The sequence below is a fragment of the Capsicum annuum genome, chromosome 3 (assembly GCF_002878395.1).
Source record: "Capsicum annuum cultivar UCD-10X-F1 chromosome 3, UCD10Xv1.1, whole genome shotgun sequence".
Taxonomy (NCBI): domain Eukaryota; kingdom Viridiplantae; phylum Streptophyta; class Magnoliopsida; order Solanales; family Solanaceae; genus Capsicum; species Capsicum annuum.
The window spans coordinates 248,712,721-248,733,793 of record NC_061113.1 but is presented as its reverse complement, the minus strand read 5'-3'; the positions used below and the strand labels follow the sequence as shown (position 1 = coordinate 248,733,793).

At 34.5% G+C, this 21,073-nt stretch overlaps 3 protein-coding genes and 1 pseudogene across 8 annotated transcripts in view; 1 reads left to right on the top strand and 3 right to left on the bottom strand.

Annotated features, from left to right (window-relative positions):
- Positions 1 to 752, bottom strand: part of LOC107865956 (serpin-ZX-like) — a 4,341-nt gene extending 3,589 nt beyond the window's left edge. The window contains exon 1 of the mRNA XM_047408751.1: positions 128 to 752. Coding sequence (XP_047264707.1) covers positions 128 to 580 — 453 coding nt within the window. The 5' untranslated portion in view covers positions 581 to 752. The remainder of the gene's footprint in view (positions 1 to 127) is intronic.
- A 3,946-nt stretch (positions 753 to 4,698) lies between these two features.
- LOC107864843 lies at positions 4,699 to 6,625 on the bottom strand (annotated as a pseudogene).
- A 3,554-nt stretch (positions 6,626 to 10,179) lies between these two features.
- Positions 10,180 to 13,952, top strand: LOC107862463 (probable myosin-binding protein 5). 5 transcript variants are annotated; one of them, XM_016708056.2, is made up of 5 exons: positions 10,180 to 11,120; positions 11,684 to 12,547; positions 12,649 to 12,870; positions 13,321 to 13,413; positions 13,641 to 13,952. In XM_016708056.2, the coding sequence occupies exons 1-3, from the start codon at positions 10,391 to 10,393 to the stop codon at positions 12,852 to 12,854; spliced, it is 1,800 nt and encodes a 599-aa protein (XP_016563542.1). In that variant the 5' UTR covers positions 10,180 to 10,390; the 3' UTR covers positions 12,855 to 12,870; positions 13,321 to 13,413; positions 13,641 to 13,952. The 5 variants fall into 5 exon arrangements, with proteins under 5 accessions (XP_016563542.1, XP_016563541.1, XP_016563540.1 ...); XM_016708055.2 differs by having other exon boundaries at positions 13,251 to 13,413; XM_016708054.2 differs by having other exon boundaries at positions 13,125 to 13,413.
- A 341-nt stretch (positions 13,953 to 14,293) lies between these two features.
- LOC107862464 (polynucleotide 5'-hydroxyl-kinase NOL9) lies at positions 14,294 to 20,720 on the bottom strand. Of its 2 annotated transcripts, XR_007053842.1 has the most exons (10): positions 20,287 to 20,675; positions 18,318 to 18,415; positions 18,192 to 18,225; positions 17,362 to 17,528; positions 17,072 to 17,255; positions 16,564 to 16,744; positions 16,233 to 16,332; positions 15,513 to 15,640; positions 14,697 to 14,817; positions 14,378 to 14,608 (listed from the first exon to the last, which is right to left on the bottom strand). XR_007053842.1 is itself a non-coding variant. In XM_047409752.1 (9 exons), exons 1-9 carry the CDS (start codon positions 20,472 to 20,474, stop codon positions 14,555 to 14,557), a joined length of 1,134 nt encoding a protein of 377 aa, XP_047265708.1. In that variant the 5' UTR covers positions 20,475 to 20,720; the 3' UTR covers positions 14,294 to 14,554. The 2 variants fall into 2 exon arrangements, 1 of the variants encoding a protein (XP_047265708.1); XM_047409752.1 differs by lacking the exon at positions 14,697 to 14,817 and having other exon boundaries at positions 14,294 to 14,608; positions 20,287 to 20,720.
- Positions 20,721 to 21,073: the final 353 nt, after the last annotated feature.

Genomic DNA, 21,073 nt, shown 5'->3' with positions numbered 1-21,073 from the left:
AAAAGATATTTTGAACTTAGGAATAAGAAACTTGCGCACCCTAACTTCCTCTAAGGGAATATGTTGATCTAAGAATCCAGGTTTCGAACTAATTTCCTCCAGTAAAGCTGGTAATCCATCACGATCATTTGGGAGAAACATATACATGCTGAGAATCAACAGAAGCAGCAGCAGCCTTATAAACATTGTCCATAACTTGTTTGAAAGAAGGATTAAAATCCAGAGTTTGTTTAATCCAAGCTCCATTAGCAACGGACAAACGAGGACCTCCCATTGTACTTCCATTGGCTAAAACATTGGCGATAATCCGCGAATAAACAGAGTTAAGTTCATCAACAGAGTTGAATTTGAGGAAACTCAACAATTGTTCCAATGTATCACCACTTGAACCTGCAGCAATAAGCCCGAGAACTATTTGAATAGATAGAGGGGAAAACACCATGTTTGCATCGTTGGGGTTGGATTCAGTGGATTCAAATTTGCTAAAGAACACATGCTTAGCGAGCATCGTAGAAATATCGGTCTGTTTCTGTATCGATGCTCGGAGATGCATGTACTCGAATTGAGAGGGGAAATACATGATTTTTTTTTTGTGTGTGTGATGAGTGAAATTGAAATTGAGAGAGAGAGAAGGGATTGATCCTCCTTATATAGAAGAAGTTGTTAGCGTTGCGTTAATAACGTGAAAAGTGGAGTAATACTTGAGCTAAGCTTTTCCTAGGGATAACTGTGAGTAAATAAATTGCTTTTAACATACGCATTTTCTTCTTTTGCCGCCTCTTTTGAATTCAATTACTTTTCTTGTTCCATTTTTATTGTTTGTTTTTCAAGGGATTGTATATTTCATAATTTATTATTATTATTATTATTATTGTTCCTGCATGATACTGAATCATTAATTGATAATTTTGTAATTGAAATTTTAGAAAGATACTAATAAATAATAATTTTTTAAATTACAGTTATGTTTAAGTTGGTTAACTTTGTCGTATGCTACTTTTTTCTTTTCTTCAACAGTTAGGAATGTAATGTGACCTTTGTTTATTCTTTGATTCATACTTACTTTGTCAAAGAAAGTTGCTATCAAAGATTATTGGAAGATTATTTTTTGGATTAGTCAAACAAAGTTGCTATCAATAACTTTTTTGGAAGATTATTTTTGGATTTGTCAAATAAAGTTGCTACCAAAAGATTTTACTGTAAATTTCTCCCATTTACATCTTCCATTAACATCATGGATGACATCAACAAGCCCATTTTCATCTCGATAAATAGGGGAGAGTTCTTTCACTTTGATAAACACACCATTTGAGAAGAACACCAACATTTTGTACTTTTGTACTCTCTTTTGTTCCGTTGGTATTTAGTAAAGTTGCTCCTCCTTTTGGTTGTGGACATAGGTCAAGTTGACCAAACCACGTTAAATTTGTGTCTCCTTTATATTCTCAACTTATCGTTATTATTGTCTTTAATTGATTACTTTGATTGATTCCGCACTATTCGGGATTCTCGATCCTAACAAGGAAGAAGGGTATTTTTGAACTATTTTGTTAGTTGAAAGAACTTTTTAGACAATAACATAACGATAAGGATATTTTTGAAATTAAAAACATGCCAAATAACCGTGATCCATTTTAAATAGTCCATTTAAATCTTTTTTAACTCCTCCCTAGGTGCTCCCATCCCTGTCGCTCCCGGGTAATTTGAACTCACAACCTTGAGATTGAAAGTGAGAGGTGTTTACCATCCGGACAACTCCTACTTATCCACGTACATTCAACTCGTTGCTTTTTTCATTTAATCGGTGAACTTACATGTGCTTCCTTTGTGTTGGGAAATATGAGGTAAATTGTTTGGAATTTGGAGTCAAACATTAGGACGTAAATATCCTTCGGCATATCAAGAGTACTAAAAGCTAAGGATATAGTGGTATTTTTGGTTTCATTTATAAATTTTGATTTTAGTTTTTGGGACAGTCAACAAGTCACAACATATGTTTGATGTTCTAAAATATTTGTTTTGTTCCATATGTGGGAGATATGTTTATTTGAAATAATTGCAAAATCATATTAATGTTAAATATGAAGTAATATATAGTACATGTTTAACGTAACACACAAACAATTAGTTGGGATTTTGCACAAGGACATTGATTAATTTATGGATGATGATAAGAGAATGTCAATAAAAATCAGTGAATAATGAAGAAGATGTGATCAAAACTGGAATTGATGTCGTTCAGAACTGTACTTGTTGTGGGGAGCGTCTGAAATTGAGCAATAAATATGTCAGCAACTCACCCATAAATGGAATGGAAGTCGTTTTTCTCAAGCTCCTGCCGCAACTCCTCGATCTCCCTTACCGTGGAAAAATGAGGGATTAGATTGGTATGTTGTATCGAATGGACATAATGTCCTTTCATCTTATCGAATATGGCCTTAGATAGAAGGTTATGGAGTACTTAATCAGATTTGGGTAAAGGTTTATTAGATAGTTAAGCTAGCGTTGTGTCTGTCTTTTGTTCTATATAACTGCTACTATTAACATTATTGTTTAGATGATTCGTATGTGTGCAAATGCAAAGCTACTTTAAATTGTCAATCTCCTATTCTTTGCTTTCTGTTGAATGTTTAGTCTGGTTGATCCGTTTTAATTATGTATTAGATGTATCTCTGTGAACATATATATGTCTGGTTAACTATTAGTTTCTGCATGAAAATTTTATGTACAGAGTTTTAGAAGAGTAATTGTTTTGATATTTCAATTATTTGTATTATTTTGTCGTAGTTTCTGGTGATAGATGAATGTTTAGCTGGGATCTGTAATGATTAGGTTTAGTCTTATTATTTTAATATTTTGCTAACGTATTATTTTGTTGTAGTTTTTCTTGTATTACTAAATATTATTATTATTTTGCTTAATACAGGTGATATACGAATGTTCGATCGAACTTTTGCCTAAAGTTTATGTTTAATGCTATTATTATGATATTTGAAATCTCGATTATGCTTATTTTGTTGTAGATAAGTGATGTATGAGTGTTCAATTAGACTTGGAGACAATCAAGACAAGTCAAGTTAAATCAATTATAATGTGAAAATTCTTGGATAAAAAAGTTTGAATTGAGCGGTAAGCAACTACTTTATATTTGTTATTAATCCACTAAAGATAGAATGTAATTGATAGGAAGTAGCACACAAAAAGACAAATTTGAAAACAATAATTAAAGAATATTAAAATCTTAGAAAATTGAGTGGAAATATAATGCTTTTGGATTTCTTTCTTTGCTTTGCATGAAAGTTCTTCAAGTCTAAAGTTAGTTGCAGTTCTTCCTTATTTCTTATTATAATACCCTATTGTTGGCTGTCTAAAATTTCAGAAATTATGTCAAAAATATACTATTAATTAATTATAGTTTTTTTTTTCTTGTTACGAAGTTTTGCGAGATGATTTTTATATTTATAAAGGAGGTGCTAATTATTTGATGTAAGATATAAGTGCAACACACATATACCGAAATTAAAAAAAACATATACTTTTATCATTTAAATCATGAATTTAATGTTTCATATATTACAACTTCAATTGTAATTTATTGGTTTTTGTATCCAAGTCATTCACCACAGAGACATCAAAGGTAGTTGATTTATCATGTTAATCAATAGAATTATAATACCCAGTGAAGATTTTCAGACAACTTTAAAAGATCATATTTTCTTCATTTTAATTTGTTTGTCTAATTTTGACAATGATTTATATCGAAATTGCCTTCAATTTTGATAAAAATATAGAATATCAAGAATAAAAATAACACTTCATAAAAATAAAGTGCGTCTAGAAGTAGGAAAGAAATATAATGACTGAGTTCTTTAATTTAACTAATTTTTTTATCTTCAAAATTTTATATTATCTTTTTAAAAATTTTGTACTTAGTAAAATGACTTACACACGAAAATTTATTTTGTATATATATTTATGTTTAACTAACGCTTGATACACGTCCAATGCACCTACTTTAAACTAGTAACGTGAAAAGTGGCTTAGTACTTAAGCAACGCTTTTCCTACTCTAATAAGGTTAACTGTGAGTAATTAAATTGCTTTTAACATAAGCAGGTTCTTCTTTTGCCGCCTCCTGAGATTTTTTTCTTTTTAATTAATTTTCTTTTTTCATTTTTATAGTTTGTTAATAAAGGGACTGTATATAATAATATATTTCATACTTCATAATTTATTATTATGAGGCATCTCTCTCTTCAAGCCAGACCTAGACAATAACCAATGTGCAGGAGATGAGGACCTACACTAGTATTACCAGAATACGAAACAAGAAACATTGAAAAAAATTAAAAGAATTAACTGCTTACAAAAACACTCAACCTATGCACAGGATCTCAAATGCTAAGTATGTTTGCTATTGGAATCTAGTTTCTCCATTTAAAAAAATACTCCCTCTTTGAGGAAAAGACCATTAACATCAATATTGGACATGGTTAAAAATATCAGTATATCTTACCAATTCACCCAAGGTTTTCGCTCATATAAGTTCTATAACAAGTGACAAAAAACGAAATAGAACTTACTGTAAACAATCTGAGGCAGTAGAGTAAACATACTTTGAAATTCGTACTACTAAAATAAACGTAACATCAACAAACTCCTAAATAAAGTTGATTAATGAAAGTAGTGAAGCAACATGCTAAACAGCAAAAGGATTCAACAGAGTCCCCATGAACAAAACAGCACTAGAAATCTCATCTTTCACAAAACAAAAAGGGATGATCAACAACAAAGTCTATCTCCTCCTCTTTAACCATCATCATAGAGGAACCGCATAGCATTGTAGCAAAAGTAACAGCTGCTGCTTCGGTACCTTCCTCATTTACTTCAATAAATGACTTGTGAAAAACTTTTGAAACTGCTAGAGGGAAATTATTATCCACCATCTCAGTGAGACCGCCTATAAAAGGTAATGTGAGGCCGAGTCCTTTTAGAACCTTAGAAGCTTCAATTCCAAAAGATATTTTGAACTTAGGAATAAGAAACTTGCGCACCCTAACTTGTTGTAAGGGAGCATGTTGATCTAAGAATCGAGGTTTTGAATTAATTTTCTCCATTAAAGCCGGTAATCCATCACGATCATTTGGGAGAAACATATACATGCTGAGAAATCGCTTGTCCTCACCTTGTTTATAAGGAAGACGTAATACTTTGAAACCATTATACACCTTCACGTATTGCCATTTTTTGCGGGTCATAAAGGGTGCTTGAACAGATACTCCGGTATTTAAGAGATGGAACTCGTGATCTTTTGTATCTGATGCATTCAATTTCTCAGTCCAGGCTCCTTTGAAATATAGTGCATTCCCCAAGACCAGACTTGTCGTGCCATCGACTGCATCAGGAGGAAGAATCTTCTTTATCAGACCATTCGTTTTCTCTTCAGCCTACTTATTAATTTCAGCGGCAACTTCATCAGCCTTGATTTTAAAAAAAATAACATAAAATCAGACCAAACAGAGAACATATATAAAAATCAACCGGGCTAACAGAATATAGTTGCATATTAGATTTATTTGTTCGCAATCTTATTGTAAAAGCTTGCGATAAGGACGTAAATATTTCTTATGTGCTTACTGATTTGAAAATATTCTGTCAATCAACATGCTTACAGTATTTTGTTAAACATTTGGAATTTTACGAGTAAAACTATTCCATTTTAAAAGTGAATTGAAAAGTAGAATAATTAAAGATTTTAACATACAATTTACAACAACAATCGTCCGGGGGAGGATAACCACTAAACAGAGAAGCCGTTTTTGATAAACCCCCCGCTCAAACACATAATAGTATACCAAACAAAAAACAAAAAACATAAAATTAACAAAAAAATGGGATAACATACCGCTAGATAATAAAAGAAATAAGGCATCGACAGATTAAATACGATAAACTATCTATTCGAGATCACAAACATCATAGAACACTACGAACAAGAAACCACAAACACAACACTCCTACCTACTATTACAGACGCACTCCTACCCACTAATCCTCTACCCTAATTCGCGTTCTCTACACCTTTCTATCAAATAGTGGCTCCATGTCATGTCTAATCTGGTAAAGAGTATTCTAAATCCTAATAATTAATAATTCAAAATACTGTGAAGAAAAAACTGTCACATAAATTCAAACATTAGCAATTTTGAGACTAACCTTGTTCTGAAAATCAACAGAAGCAGCAGCAGCCTTATAAACATTGTCCATAACTTGTTTGAAAGAAGGATTAAAATCCAGAGTTTGATCAATCCAAGCGCCATTAGCAACGGACAAACGAGGACCTCCCATTGTACTTCCATCGGCTAAAACATTGGCAATAATCCGAGAATAAACAGAGTTAAGTTCATCAACAGAGTTGAATTTGAGAAAACTCAACAATTGTTCAATGTATCACCACTTGAACCAGCAGCAATAAGCCCGAGAATTATTTGAATAGAGAGTGGGGAAAACACCATGTTTGCGTCGTTGGGATTGGATTCAGTGGATTCAAATTTGCTAAAGAACACATGCTTAGCGAGCATCGTAGAAACATCGGTCTGTTTCTGTATCGATGCTCGGCGATGCATGTAGTCGAATTGAGAAGGGAAATACATGATTATGATTACTTTTTTGTGACGAGTAAAATTGAAATTGAGAGAGAGAAGGGATTGTTGAAAAGATGCATCAATAAGATGATCACACGTACATTCATGGTCAACCTACGTTTGACATTCATAAAGTTACTTGTTTAATATAAATTGAGCATAATTTTTAGATTGTGTAATAAGATAATTTATCTTGATGATGATGGTTTAATATTGAATGTCTTCAATAAATAGCTGAACCATTACTAATGAGAACAAAGTTTCATGTATTGATATGAAATATGATATATTGCATACAATAGCACTTGTATGTATTAGACCAATATATTATGATTATTTCTTCCCTCTCAATTGATTTAAGGTCACGAGCCAACTATTCCATCTAATAGTTTTGATGTGCGGTATACGATTAATAAATATACCATGATGGACAAAGATAGATTCCTCAAAGAAGATGGAGGATGTATGTTAGTTTTCCTAAAATAAGGGGAGATTATAAGCAGCTATGAAATATGTTAGGAATAACCATCAGATCCTTATCAAAAGATAATTCAAGTCAAATGTCGAAAGTATCTCATATTTAGCTGCAAGTTCTCCTATTTTATGTCTTTAAAGGATAAAGTCTATGCGTGCGTGAAGCATGATAGACCAATCGCTTCCAAATGAAATAATCCTTGAAAAGGATAAGGAGCAAATAATCATAATAAGAAGGCAATGCGCTTTTGAAGAGTCTACGACATAACACTTCATAAAATCTTATGAAAAGTTCAGGTACCTAAAAAATAATGAAGTGATGAGATCTCAAAATGTTATGTCACATTATGAATCGATATAAAATGATATATCATCGACGATATCTTTGATACAATATTGGCACAATATTGTGAAGATTAGGAGGATCTGAATTCTATGTTTATTTAAGCATGCTGACGTAGAAACGTTATCAAGTGACATGAAAGGGTGCATTTTGGTAAGCGTAAAACTTATTTGATTTGCAGTCTAGACACTTGAAGATGTCACTCATGAAATGTTGGATATTGTCACTTGACAAAACTTATGTGAAAAACATTTAAGGATTCAAAATGCTTGAAGTATATAAAAGTTTCTGGAAAACTTATTTAGAATCTGTATATTGTATAAGCTTATAGCTTGAAAATTATTGAAACTCTTGGAGAGTTTTCTAAAGCAAATAGATTATTTGTTGAAATGAGAAATATATCAATTTGAATTGGTTATGAAGTATCATATCTTAATGCAATTGGTGTACTCATGTACCTTGCAAATACTAAAAGGCCTATAGCCTTTTCGGTTAATATGTTAGCAAGGTATATTTCTACTCCTACTAGGAGACATCGAAATGAGATCAAACACATGAGTTTGTTTTATTCTAAAGATTGCAGTCCCGATCTTATTGGTTATGTTGATGCTGGGTATTTATTTAACCCGCATAAATCTCAGTCTTAAACATACAATGTGTTCACATATGGAGATACTGTCATATCTTAGAGATATACAAAGCAGTCTATCTAGACACTTTATCTAACCATGATGAAATAATAGCTATTCATGAAGCAAGCCGAGAATGAGTATGGTTGAGATCCATGAGACATCTCATTAGAGAAAAATGTGACGTGAAATGTGACAATGTACCCACAATTTTATACGAAAATAATGCAACATGCATAACACATCTTAATGAAGAATTCATAAAGGAGATAGAATGAAGAACACTTCATCAAAACTTTTCTACATACATAAGCTCCAAAATAATAGTGATATTAACGTGCAACGGATCCGTTCAAGTGACAATGTGGCTGTTTTATTCACCAAGTCTCCTTCAATTGCAACTTTCAAGAAGATGGTGTACAAGGTCGGATGCAAAGGTTCAAGGATGATCTCATTAGGGGGAGTTAATACGCGTTGTGCTCTTTTTTCCTTACGAGGATTTGTCCCATTGAGTTTTTCTTATAAGGTTTTTAATAAGGCAGCCTATATGCGTATTATTAGAGATGTGTATTTTTTTTCCTTAACTAGATTTTTTTCCCACTGATTTTTTCTAGTAAGGTTCTAACGAGACACATTATCTATCAATTAGACATTCAAGGGGGAGTGTTATAAATATACCATATATAGTGAATGTCTACTTTACCATATATGGTGAATACCTACTTTATCATATATTGCGTATATCAATTTATGAAAAAGTTACAAACCTCAAGATTAGTTTTCCCCTATAAATAAAGGAGTTTTATTTCATTGTAATTCATCCCATCAAGAGATCTAGAAATAAGAATTACTCTCTCTGTTCTCTCTACTCCTCTTTATTCCTTCTTATTTTTTAACACATTATTTGTTATTACTATTATTATTGTGCCTGCATAATACTGAATCATTAATTGATAATTTTGTATTTAAAATTTTAGAAAGGTACAAATAATTCTTAAAATGGAAGTTATGTTAGGTTAGTTAATTTTGTCATATGCTACTCTTGTTTTTTGCTTCGGCCACTAGAAAGAAGGGTATTAACTCCTCCTTAGGAGCCTTCACTCCTATTGCTTCCTTGGTGATTTGAATTCGTAATCTTCAATTGAAAGTGAAGGATACTTACTATCTGATCAATTCTCCCTTTTTCACCTACATTCAATTGATTGCTTTTTTTTATTTAATCAGTGAACTTATATGTACTTCCTTTGTGTTGGGAAATATGAAGTAGATTGTTTGGAATTTGGAGTCAAACATTAGGACGTAAATAACCTTCGGCATATCAAGAGTACCAAAAGTTAAGATGTAGTATTTTTGGTTTCTTATACATTTATAAATTTTGATTTTAGTTTTTGTGATAGTCAACAAGTCACAACATATGTTCAATGTTCAATTTGACTAAAGTATTTCTTTTGTTCCATATGTGGGAGATATGTTTATTTCAAATAATTTTAAAATCATATTAATGTCAAATATAAAGTAATAGTACAAGTTTAACATAATAGGTAAATATTTAAGTGATGAAATAATTGATAATCATAGATAAATTTAACATTCACAAGCAAAGAAATCAAAAAATCATGTTGACACAATCTGCAAACAATTTTGAGACATTTTCTACTAAAATTAGTTAAGAATAAATTTTAGTGGTGGTATAATCTTTTCTATTTTACTTAAATTATATATACTTCAATTAATTTTAGGTTTATCACAAAAAGTCATTTTCACTATTGTTTGTATCATTTAATTATTCCCAAATTAACTTTATTTTTTAACCCTTCTTGGGAGCTCCCACCTATTTTTGAATCTTTGGTGGCTCGAACACACAACCTTCGAATTGAAAGTGAGAAGTGTTTACCGTCCGAGCAATTCCCTCTTGTCTTTTATTATTGAATATGTGTAAGGACACTCCAAAATAGTATTTGCAATTATTATTTACATCAAATCATATTATTTTTTTCTCTGTCGTGCATGCTTCGAAGGCACCACCGTTAATTTAGTTAATTGATCCGCCAACCACTTTCCTATTAATTAGTTAAACAAGAAAGAATTTTTTTGAAGTTTTGCATTAGGGAAAATCTTCGTTCTTCCTTTTTTTCACAGATACTAGACAAAAACTAAGAGTACGATCATGATCTTGGCTTTACTTTAGCCACCAAGATCATGATCTATCTCATTTCATTTCTTGTTTTTGGATCATCAATCTTTGTCTTGAATTTCGTTAGGGGTGTTTGTAATTAGACAAAAAAAATTAAGGTAAAAAGAATGGCTTCGCGATCTTTCAAGCATTTGGTTGAACAAAAGTTAGGGACAGTTGGGTTTTTCATTGTATATGCGGTTCTTGAATGGGTGATGATCATTATTCTTTTCATTGATGGCTTTCTTGCACTTTTCACCAATGAATTTGCCAAGTTCTTTGAAATGAAAGTCCCCTGCTTGCTCTGCACCAGGATCGATCATATTTTTGTTCAGAGGAACTCCAGTTTCTATTACAATGATTCCATTTGTGAGGGTCACAAGAAGGACATCTCCTCCCTCGCATATTGTCATGTCCACAAGAAGCTTTCTGATATAAGGAACATGTGTGAAGGCTGTCTTCTCTCTTTTGCAACAGAGAAAGATTCTGATTGTGATAAGTACAAGTCATTAGTTGGGATTTTGCACAAGGACATTGATTGTTTTATGGATGATGAACAGAGAATGTTGATAAAATCACTGAAGAATGAAGAAGAGGTGATCAAAGCTGGAATTGATGTCGTTCAGAACTGTTCTTGTTGTGGGGAGCGTCTGAAGTTGAGCACTAAATATGCCAGGAACCTATCCATAAATGGAAATCGTTTTTCTCAAGCTCCTGCCTCATCTCCTCGCTCTCCCTTAACGTGGAAAAATGAGGGATCAAGCAGTATGGAGATGCCTCATATCCAGTACACAAAGCTCAAGTTTACCTCAGATAATGAATCGGTTCTTCCAGATGATGAGGGTCACCAGAATGCAGGTACCTATTTGTCTTGACTGTTTCTTTGGCTTCATGTTTTCTTCACTATCTGTATTGAGGTGAAAAGAGAAAGAACAAAGAAAGAAGCTCTTTCATCCTAACTCTGCTACATTGACAACTGTCGGTGTATATAACTTAAATCCTTGCAATAATCAAGATGACTAACAACCTCATTCTCTGATAGCCCACATACAAGACTCTCATTGTTGAAGGGGACAGTTATTATACCGGGGGGTGGGGTGGGGTTTATAATTTTTGCCCTTTATCTGTCTTTGATTTCTTTCATTATGTTGTCCAGTCCGTGGTCTTTTGGTGCATGGTACTCGCTTTAAGAAAGAAAGAATAATGCAAGCAGAGGAAGTGGCTCAAAATTCACCTCTTGCATAGTCTATTCTACTTTTAACTCTCTTTCTTTTTCCAAGCTACATTGTCTAACACCTGAAGTTTATATACCTACGTTATTTGCACAAATCAATTTTCCACTAGCTGGTTGATTTAGTCATTCCGGGGAGAGGTTGAAACTGAGGTGAGGAGTTGAGAGAACTAATATGTCCAATGTGTAGCAGGTACAGAGGATATTAAAGCTGCTACTGTCCCGCTGCTACCAGATCCCGAGGACATACATGATGAATCTTGCAAAACCCCAAGTTCTGCAAGAAACAAGTTCTTTGGGATTCCATTGACAGACTCTGCTCAAGCCAGTCCTAAGTGGCCTTATAAGCCCAGAAAATTGGGTGGTGATAAGAGTGAATTCTTCTCAGATGCTAATGACACAAGTGTAGTAAACGAAGCGGATGATGACATCTTGCATAGCTTGAAGAGACAGGTTCGTCTGGACAGAAAGTCTCTCATGGAATTATACATGGAATTGGATGAAGAAAGAAGTGCCTCTGCTGTTGCAGCAAACAATGCCATGGCCATGATCACACGTTTGCAAGCAGAGAAGGCTGCTGTACAAATGGAAGCCCTGCAGTATCAGAGAATGATGGAAGAGCAGGCAGAATATGACCAAGAGGCCTTGCAAGTCATGAAAGACTTGGTTATGAAGAGAGAGGAAGAGATAAAGGTCTTGGAGGCTGAACTCGATACCTACAGGGAGAGATACGGAATTATCAAAAAAGTCGGTAGTGAGGTCTGTGAAGTTGATGCAGATGATGATTATCAAGAGTTGAGATCTCAGTCTGCATCATCCTATGATGAAAGATCTGACTGTGGCAGCCCTCGTGAAGTAGATCAGAATGGAGTAAGCAAGTTCCATATTGAACATCCCGGGGAATACAGAGAGGGAAATGCCGATGAATCAAACCTTGATTTTGAGAAAGAGAAATCTCATCTGCAGGGTTTGTTAGCAAACCTTGAAAAGAAGATAAAAATGCCTCCTGATGTTGAATCTCATGTGCCAGAATCAAATGTGATTCAAGAGAAAGGTACATATGAGTCTTTGCTACCCTATTTACCAGCCTTCTTTTTCTTTTCATTCTTGATGAAAGCAAGACTACAGATACTAAATGTCATGTGATGTTTTTAGGAAATGACAATAAGGCTACACTTACAAGAGAAGTGTCTCTACTTAGAGAGAGATTGAGAGCTGTTGAAGCAGAAAGTGGCTTCTTGAAACACGCCGCCATGACATTACAGAGGGGTGGAGAAGGGACAAAACTCTTGACTGAGATTGCTCAACATCTGCGGGAGCTTAGAAACGCTGATACAGCAACAGGGGTTGCACATGCATGACTCTTATCCAAAAGAGGTGATTCTTCCGTAGTGATTTCTATTCTTAGTTGAAATCCAGAGGTACTACAATTTGTCTTACAGCTGTGAACTGAGAAGAATTAGAAAGTTATATAGTGTTATTCGTGGTGTAAAATTTTTATAGATGAGTGTTCAAGAGCTACAGAATCCTTCATATTCTCCTTTAACTAAAAGTTGGCTCCAATTATAAATTTCTTGATCGCGTTTTCAGAAATCAACTTTTTGCTTTGTATGCTTCATGTCAATTGTCAGTTCCCTCATCACCGGAAGCTTAATGCTCCTAGAAGTCTGCAGAAGATTGCTGACTGTTTTTTGTGATTGCGCTCTTAAGGGCCTGGTTACCAAGATGATGCAACAACTAACTTGAATATTTCATAGGTCATTGAATTTGAGAACATACGTGTACCCATTCATCATTCCCCCTCTGCTGTTCTTCTTCCACATTTAGGATGTACAGTCTTGGAAGGAGCCCTGAAGGGTTCAGCTTTGGCATTTACTCGGAGCTTTACTTCTCATTACCCAGAGCCTTGAGGTCCTTCAGGTAATATTCTATTTCATGCTAGTATATTCACTGAACCCATCATGGATATGTAACGAATAGGTATTAGTTTGAACAAATCTAGCACTAGAAATTATTTTAGCAAGAATTTAGATTGTCAAAGCATCTAACTAGCCCTGAAACTTTCTGCTGCTTGATTGGAAGAAGGAGAGAGCTTCTTCCAGTGTTGGATCGATCTACAGGCAGTGATCAATACTGCTTTTTTGCAGGTGAAATTGGCTTGGAACCAGGTAACTTTGAAATAATCCAGCAAAAGGCATTATGGACTCACAGGAGTATTACTATGAGAAACGAAGAAATAGTTTTTGTTAAATGTAAATGCATCTAGATGTTTATACATTTGTAATATAGTACCTACCTTAAACCATCTATTTCAGACTTGTTTCAACAGATGCTATGACAGGAATTTCACTGACAGCAGTTGTATACATGCTCGTTTAGAAGATAATGTAATTTAGACGTTAATAAAACGAGCACAGTAGAAGGTGAGAATGAGCATAAAAATGGTCCTAATTCTCTCATGCATTACTTATCTTTCCACTCAGAGACATCTATTTGGTTCCTAACCTCAATTTACTAGAATCATTTTTTCTTTTTTTTTTTCGTTTCATTTACTCTCTTTTATATGAGGGGATGAAATACTCGTTCAAAACATTAGATTCATGCTAACGCCTTGATAAGAGCTGCTATTGCTATAGTTCCAATCTTCGCTTCTAAGCCAAAATCAAACTTTAGACAAGCTTCTCCAACTCCCCAAGGTTTTCATCGGAGAATGCCATAGGCGAGGATACAAATCAAGTATAGTGATTGTGAGTCAAACCATCATAAATGGTAAAGCAACCAAACCTAGGATGACCAGAAATTTCAAAATAACAAGATGATTCCGACAGATTAAATTGTACATAACAAGAAGAAAGTTTTCTACCCAACAAAGACACATTGGTCATACTGAACTTAATTACGTTTTACAAAGCAAGTTCATAAGTTCCTTAAATCTACCTTTTAAATAAGGTGATTGTCAAAGAAGTAGATATAACTTAGCATAAACAACCTTCTTGAATGACTGCTACTAAGCTGTACAAGATAGAGTGAGTTATCCAGATAGGCACGCCCCAGTTATTGCCTAAGCTGAAGGCAATACATCGGCAGACATGTAAGGTGAGGTGCAACCTTGTACCTAAGAATTGGATGAAGTATTCAGAAAATTTATCAAACAATCACAATTCTCATTCTTTCTCATATCATGCACAAGTTGAAAGACTTACAGTTGAAAAGAAAGTCAACAAAATTTGAGAAGTAAAAATGAACAAGCAGTTATCCTCAGTAACTCAATTCCCCAGAAGTTGTCCTCTTCATTTTAAAATGCTTTATTCAACATCATTAGCCCTAAGCAAAAAGAACAGATCATGTATGTGTAATACAGTTTCATCAACAGATGTGCCTACCATGCAAACTACACACAATTCTAGTACTTCCTGAAAATGTTCTTATTCTCCTTTTCTTTTTCTTTTTTTTTTTTTTTTGCATTCTGGTAAGTTCAAGTTTCAAGCTAGGCAAGCCATCCTAGGGATTTGTGGGCATCTCACACGGTGTGAGCCCATCATCCGTCACCTGTGATGAAGGATTGAATTCCATGATGTAATTCTCCCTCCCCTCTAACTATTATAAAATATTAGAGGAAAAAATATGTCATGGTCATCATTTCTTAATTGGAAAACGATGGGGCTAGCATCATACCAGGAAAAAACTAGCTTTCTTGGCAATTGTATATAAACAAGCTATCTTTCAACCTTCTAAATACAGAGGCTAGTTATAATATACTGCAAACAAAAGGATGCAGGATGTGAAACTTCATAATTTTCCAGTAAATCACGCCAGCGAATAAGACAGCATGCAATGTCACATTTCCATGTTTTCTATTATTTCCTTAATACCGTTTGATCTAAAACGTGTCCTTTACACCTTATATGTCTTGTGTTCTAATTCTTCTTACTCAGCATAAGTCATACAAATAAACAAGAAACATAAGCAAAGCAAAGAAAAGGAGCAGACAAGGAACAGGGGAATAGATTGACAATTACTTGCAACAAACAAGTCGGAATCTCGATAAAGCCCTGCAATAGAAGATCCACCTTCTGCAAACTGCTTTTTGGAACAGGGGTAATTACATAGAGTACACGCTTGAAAGTGTCAATGGCACGCACTATTCCTGAATCATTTTAAGCAGGGACAGAAAGGAAACAATGAGAAGAATCGGCATCCAATAACAACATCAAGTTTAATCTTATTAGAAACATAAACATTGTCATTCACAGTAACGAGACATGTCTAGATCTAGTTCTATGGTTGTGCATTGCAAAAATCCTCTAGCTAAATAGGAAGCAGAGCTAGGAGTGTCAAACATAGTTCGCTGCGGGCAATCAGTAATAATAACACAAACTTCTGCATCATCACATAAAAGTTACCATGTTTAATGTTGCAGAAATGGATCCAGCAAGCAAGATCAATATTAAGTGATGAAATAGGGCATAACACATTTTACTAACTGTATTCATTTTAAAACTAGGTCAGCCACAACATGTTCATGTTTCTCGCTCTCATGGTTCTTCACTACCCTATCTATAGCTAAACATTTAAAATTCCACATATATGAACATTGTCACCGTTTGAAAAATACTGAAGACCTCCTAGACAAAGAAAGAAACTAATTGTCCATTCAAAAGAAGCAAACTGGCAGTTCCGAGGTCAACAAGCAGGCAATTTTCGCTCACAAATGTGGGAATCTTGTTGCAATAACTTACCCAAGCCCATGCAGTCAGGAAAATTTTCAGAATCTTCAGAATCAACTGCCAAGCCAACAATAGTTGCATTCAAGCTGTAGAAAACCTCACTCTTTGGAACCTGGTATACAGATAGAGTACTAATCAAAACATGACAGAAATATCTAGACGTACTTGTTTGAATGAGACTGGAATAATGGTTAACTTAATGAATATATAAGAAAAGGAGGAAGGGAGAATGGAAAGCGCCCTAGGCCAGAAGATCCAGCAGATATGGATGGAAATGTTCTTGGCCGCTATCAAAGTAACAACGCATTATCTAGAGCAGATCATTCACCATTGCTGAACCTACCTCACAATGAAGATGTTTAATTTTGATACTTGATATAAGAATCTCGTATGGAGGATGGGCAGCTAATGCTCGAGAGAGTTCCTTGATTGTTGTGATCTTCATATCACTTGGAAAGCATTGTCTGAAATAGGCCATAACACGTAGATCACGCAGAAGACGTGCATCCTTCTGTACAAGAACCCTGGAAAACACATCAGAGGACTAAGAAACAAGGAAGATATGAATTGTTGAAGGAGCACAGACAACTCCGCCAATTAAGGATAAATTCTGAAATTTGTTGAAGGAATATGAACTGACATGTGGTGTGTAATCTGTTAGTGTTTTTCTTTTCTCTCCCTTCTCTCTGTCTCTATGTCTCTCTCTCTCTCCGTCATTTTAAGGGCTAAGATAAAGAGGTAATAATGTACAGGGAAAACATCTGTCTAAGAGAATTATTTTCAATTTACAAGAAAGATGACTTAAATTTTCTGATGTAAGAATTAAGAAGAGAGAAAAGATAAACTCATACGATCTGTTAAAAGAGTCCTGACGAGCAGAGTTGACCTCAATTAGAGTAGCAACAGCACCATTATCATCATCCAACCAAAATGCACCAGCCGGAAGATTCTTGCTCACGGCTGATATGCAAATCTTAACAACATGGGTAGGAGAGATGTATTTGATAATATCCACAAGAATGTCATAGCCAATACCTATAAGACGTAAGCAAAGTCGGATTGACCATAAAAATTGTGACCCGATAAATGAAAAAAAGGGACCACACTAGCCTAAATAAATTTGAAAGCAAGTAAAGTTTGCCTTTCACCCAGCCAGTTGTGTTAATAACGAGGGGCACCGCAGCATTTCCAGGACTTCCGCCTATGCTCAACAGGTATGTTTTCTGGTAGTGATCATACAAGGCAAAAATGCAAGCCAAATATGTCTTGGGATCCCTTTTTGAGGAAATGTCACCAAAAAAGAAGCATCTGAAACAAAATTTTTGGAGTCGAAATCAACAACAAGCAAATTTCGGCCTTGCTAACAGGATGAAATTTCTTTCATTCAAGTGCCATGTATTTCAACTACACAGCTTACGCACAACTTAGCTTACAGAATCCCCAAAGGCAAAAGGAAGTAGCTTTTCCAGTTTAATGCAACTTACTAATAAGATATCTCTCTCTTCAAGCCAGACCTAGACAATATCCAATGTGAATGAGGACAGACACTCTTAACTATTCAAGTGCCAGTATTCTCTGCTAAACAAGAAACCTATTACCAGATGTAAGCTGCACAGAGCAGCTCACAATAACACTAAACCTATGCACATGATCTCAAATGCTAAGTATGTTTGCTATTGGAATCTAGTTTCTCCATTTAAATATTCCCTCTTTACATGAAAAGACCATTAATATCATATTGGACATGGTTAAAAAAATCAGTATATCTTACCACTCTTCCTAGATTTTCCTGTACCAGTACAAAGAAGGTGAGAGTGGAAGGGGAGAAGAAGGGTTCTAAATTCTTCCAAGAATAGAGCGAAAAGAGTAGCAAATTTTAAGCATGCCTTTTGCTAGTTAACCAGGTAACAACAAAAGTGAATATATGGGACAGAACTTTGCTTTTCCAAGACATGGGTTCAGTAATTATACCTCTCGGGAGTTTTTAGGCATGGAATTGACAGATCTGATGCAGAAAGACAAGAAAAGAGACGAAAGTGAACAAAAGCATCACTGGAAAAGCTAAAACACAAACATCTAACGGTTCAGGAATAATACCTGAAGTTATTTTGTCAATTGTAGTAAGGGATAACAAACCAGGTGGAGTAAACTCTGTCTGCCCAACATCTGTATCCAAATAAGCTACTTTCTTATATCTGAAAAGCCAAATAGTTTATTATCTGAACTTGTGCTTCTGTAATCAAAGTTCTCAAAACCTACTATGATCAACAGGTTATACTTATCCAATTCAGAAAAAAGGACACAGAGACTCTCATGAACAGGGAAAGGTAATAACAGAAAAATGCTATCATCCACAAGTATCAGTATACATGGAAGAATGGCTGTCGCTCATTATTCAATTCAGACAACAAGGATACAGCGCCTCTCAAGGACAATCAATGTGCAGTGAAAAATTCATGATGCCGAACTCATTTGCTTCATCCTATTGGTTCGACCCATCCGAAATAAGTATCTTCCAAAGATTTGAAATTCCCAACGAATCCCTAGTTGTCTTTTCTGTTACCCTATCGATTATTCCTAAATTAGACATGCTTAATCTAGAACATAATGTGCAATCCTTGAATTTAATGTCCCGAAGGATTCTCTTCTTTATTCTAGACCATGAGAGTTATTTCTTCCAACCACCATCTTTTTACAAGTAATAGGTATTGGTATACACCCAAATTTCGTTCTTTCGTTAGCAATTGAAAAGGTCGAAATTTTAAATATTTTTTCATAGATATTTTGGATGATCTAATATATGAAAAAACTGTGGTCGTCACAAGTACCTATATGCAGAGGAAAATTAGTGGGAACACAAAGCTTCTTTTTTACAAAGAACGGTAGGAACAGAAGGTTTTTAAATTGTTAATAGGACTGCACAGTACCAGTGTATTACTGTACTCTAATAACACTTAACTGGAATATAAAATGGATTTTCAGAGGGAATTGGATTTGGTTTCCGGTTTTGGATAAAATGATTGTGGGGTTTTGGTTCTTTGCAAGACATTGTGCGAGTTGGACTTGGTTTTGGAAATTGATTGTACCAAATCCCAAAAACATTTACGATGAATGCTAATAAAGTAAAACTAAACTAAGTATCTTTATATTTGCAAGTAAGCATATTCCAAACAATGGACCAAAATAACAATGGAAAAAGAAGGAAAACGAGCCAAAACAAAAATTACAGGTAATGGCATTGTTTAAATACACTTGTTTTTCATTGAGCTATCTTATGTTTTCAAATTGATATGAACTAGCTTTTTAAACCATCAACAACATTTTAAGGTAACAATGAAATAAGAAAGCAGAACGATCAGACAACACTACTCGAAATATATCTGAAGTGGTAAGTTCACTCTCAGCTTCAATATTCAGGTTGGAGCATTAAATGAGAGATGTATAGTCCGTAAAATCCATTTACAACCTGTATGTCTCACATACGTCTAATACTTGAATTATTATCCAATCTGAGTACTTTACAATAGCTCAAAATTATATATACTGATTTTTATTATTATTTTTGATGAAAAAACAAAGGAAACAAGAAAGCAGACTCAAAAGAAGGAGCAATTCCAACAAGCACATTCTCAAATTTCAAACTTGCAAAAACAAAATAGATAAGCAATGATTCATTCGGGCAATATACAATACATTTTACACGTCCGTCAATTCAGTAAACATACAAACTACCCTCTCTGTTCCCTTTTACTTGTAACACTTTGCTTCTCAAGAGTTAAACTGCATGAACTTTTGACCAACATTTTAAGATGTGCTTTTTCATCATATTAATATGAAAGGAGAATTGCAACTTATAATATTTTCCATATCGTTTTCGAATGTCTAAATTTCAAATCCAAAATATTGAATCATTCTAATTCAATTTAGCGCCGAAAATTAGTCAAGTTGACTCTCGTAAAGAAAATCATGATAAGTACTTATATTATCTTCTATACTCGTAATGTTAGCTAAAGTATTAACTTTACTAGCTGACCACCACATGTTTGATAAAATGCATAAGAGATACCTCTGAAGAAGAACGTTAACAAGGAGACGAGACAAAGTGGTTTTGCCGCTATTTTTAGGACCGCAAACAAGCGCAACCGGCGCCGGCGAAGTGTTGGAGTCATAAGCTATTGTATCGGCGGCATCGGACCACTCCTGCGGTATGAATATGTTAGCCGATTGTAACTCGCCGGAGCCAACAGACGCCATGTTTTCTGTCTCTGTGTGTGTGTGTCTGCAGCAGCAAAGTGTGTATAGGCGTGTTTGTGAATGTTCAGTTAAACTGGACAAAAGAGGCACGTTGTTCGTGTGGTTTAGCGGGTCGGGTACAATAATATTCTTTTTTCCTATACTCTTTGGATGACTTCCTAATGTTAAGAAATTAACTAAATTGTATGCATTGTTTTACAAATGATGATGATGATTGATATTTTGTTTTACATATGTATTTCACCCCATATACTCAGTACAACCTCAAAGTATTAATTTATATATGCCTCTATGTTTTACATTGTTTCATAATGTAGCTTCAGGTGCTCAGTCTCAACAGCGTGAGTGATTTCAAGCATCTCCATCTACATCCGATAGTTGGTGAGTCCTCATAATTTAGGGACTTAGTCATTCAGATTTTCAGCTTTCTAGTATAGACGATTTCAATGTTCTTCAGACATTTCGAGTCATCGGGGGGTTTGTCCCAGTAACTTTTCTAGTTATTAGTAGTAGAGCCTTGTCAGATTGCTAGTTTACTTCAGATTTTCAGTATTGATTCATCAGACCTTTGAGACTAGTATTTTTCAAATATTATTATT

Bases quoted from the DNA above. Each gene is read 5' to 3' on its own strand.
- LOC107862463 (XM_016708056.2), top strand. From the start codon at position 10,391: ATGGCTTCGCGATCTTTCAAGCATTTGGTTGAACAAAAGTTAGGGACA. The intron at 11,121-11,683 runs GTACCTATTTGT...TCCAATGTGTAG, and splicing joins TGAGGGTCACCAGAATGCAG to CAGGTACAGAGGATATTAAA. The intron at 12,548-12,648 runs GTACATATGAGT...TGATGTTTTTAG, and splicing joins AAATGTGATTCAAGAGAAAG to GAAATGACAATAAGGCTACA.
- LOC107862464 (XM_047409752.1), bottom strand. From the start codon at position 20,474: ATGGCGTCTGTTGGCTCCGGCGAGTTACAATCGGCTAACATATTCATA. The intron at 17,529-18,191 runs GTATAATTACTG...ATTTTGTTTCAG, and splicing joins TGCCTAAAAACTCCCGAGAG to ATGCTTCTTTTTTGGTGACA. The intron at 14,609-15,512 runs GTAATTGTCAAT...TCCAATTCTTAG, and splicing joins TTCCGACTTGTTTGTTGCAA to GTACAAGGTTGCACCTCACC.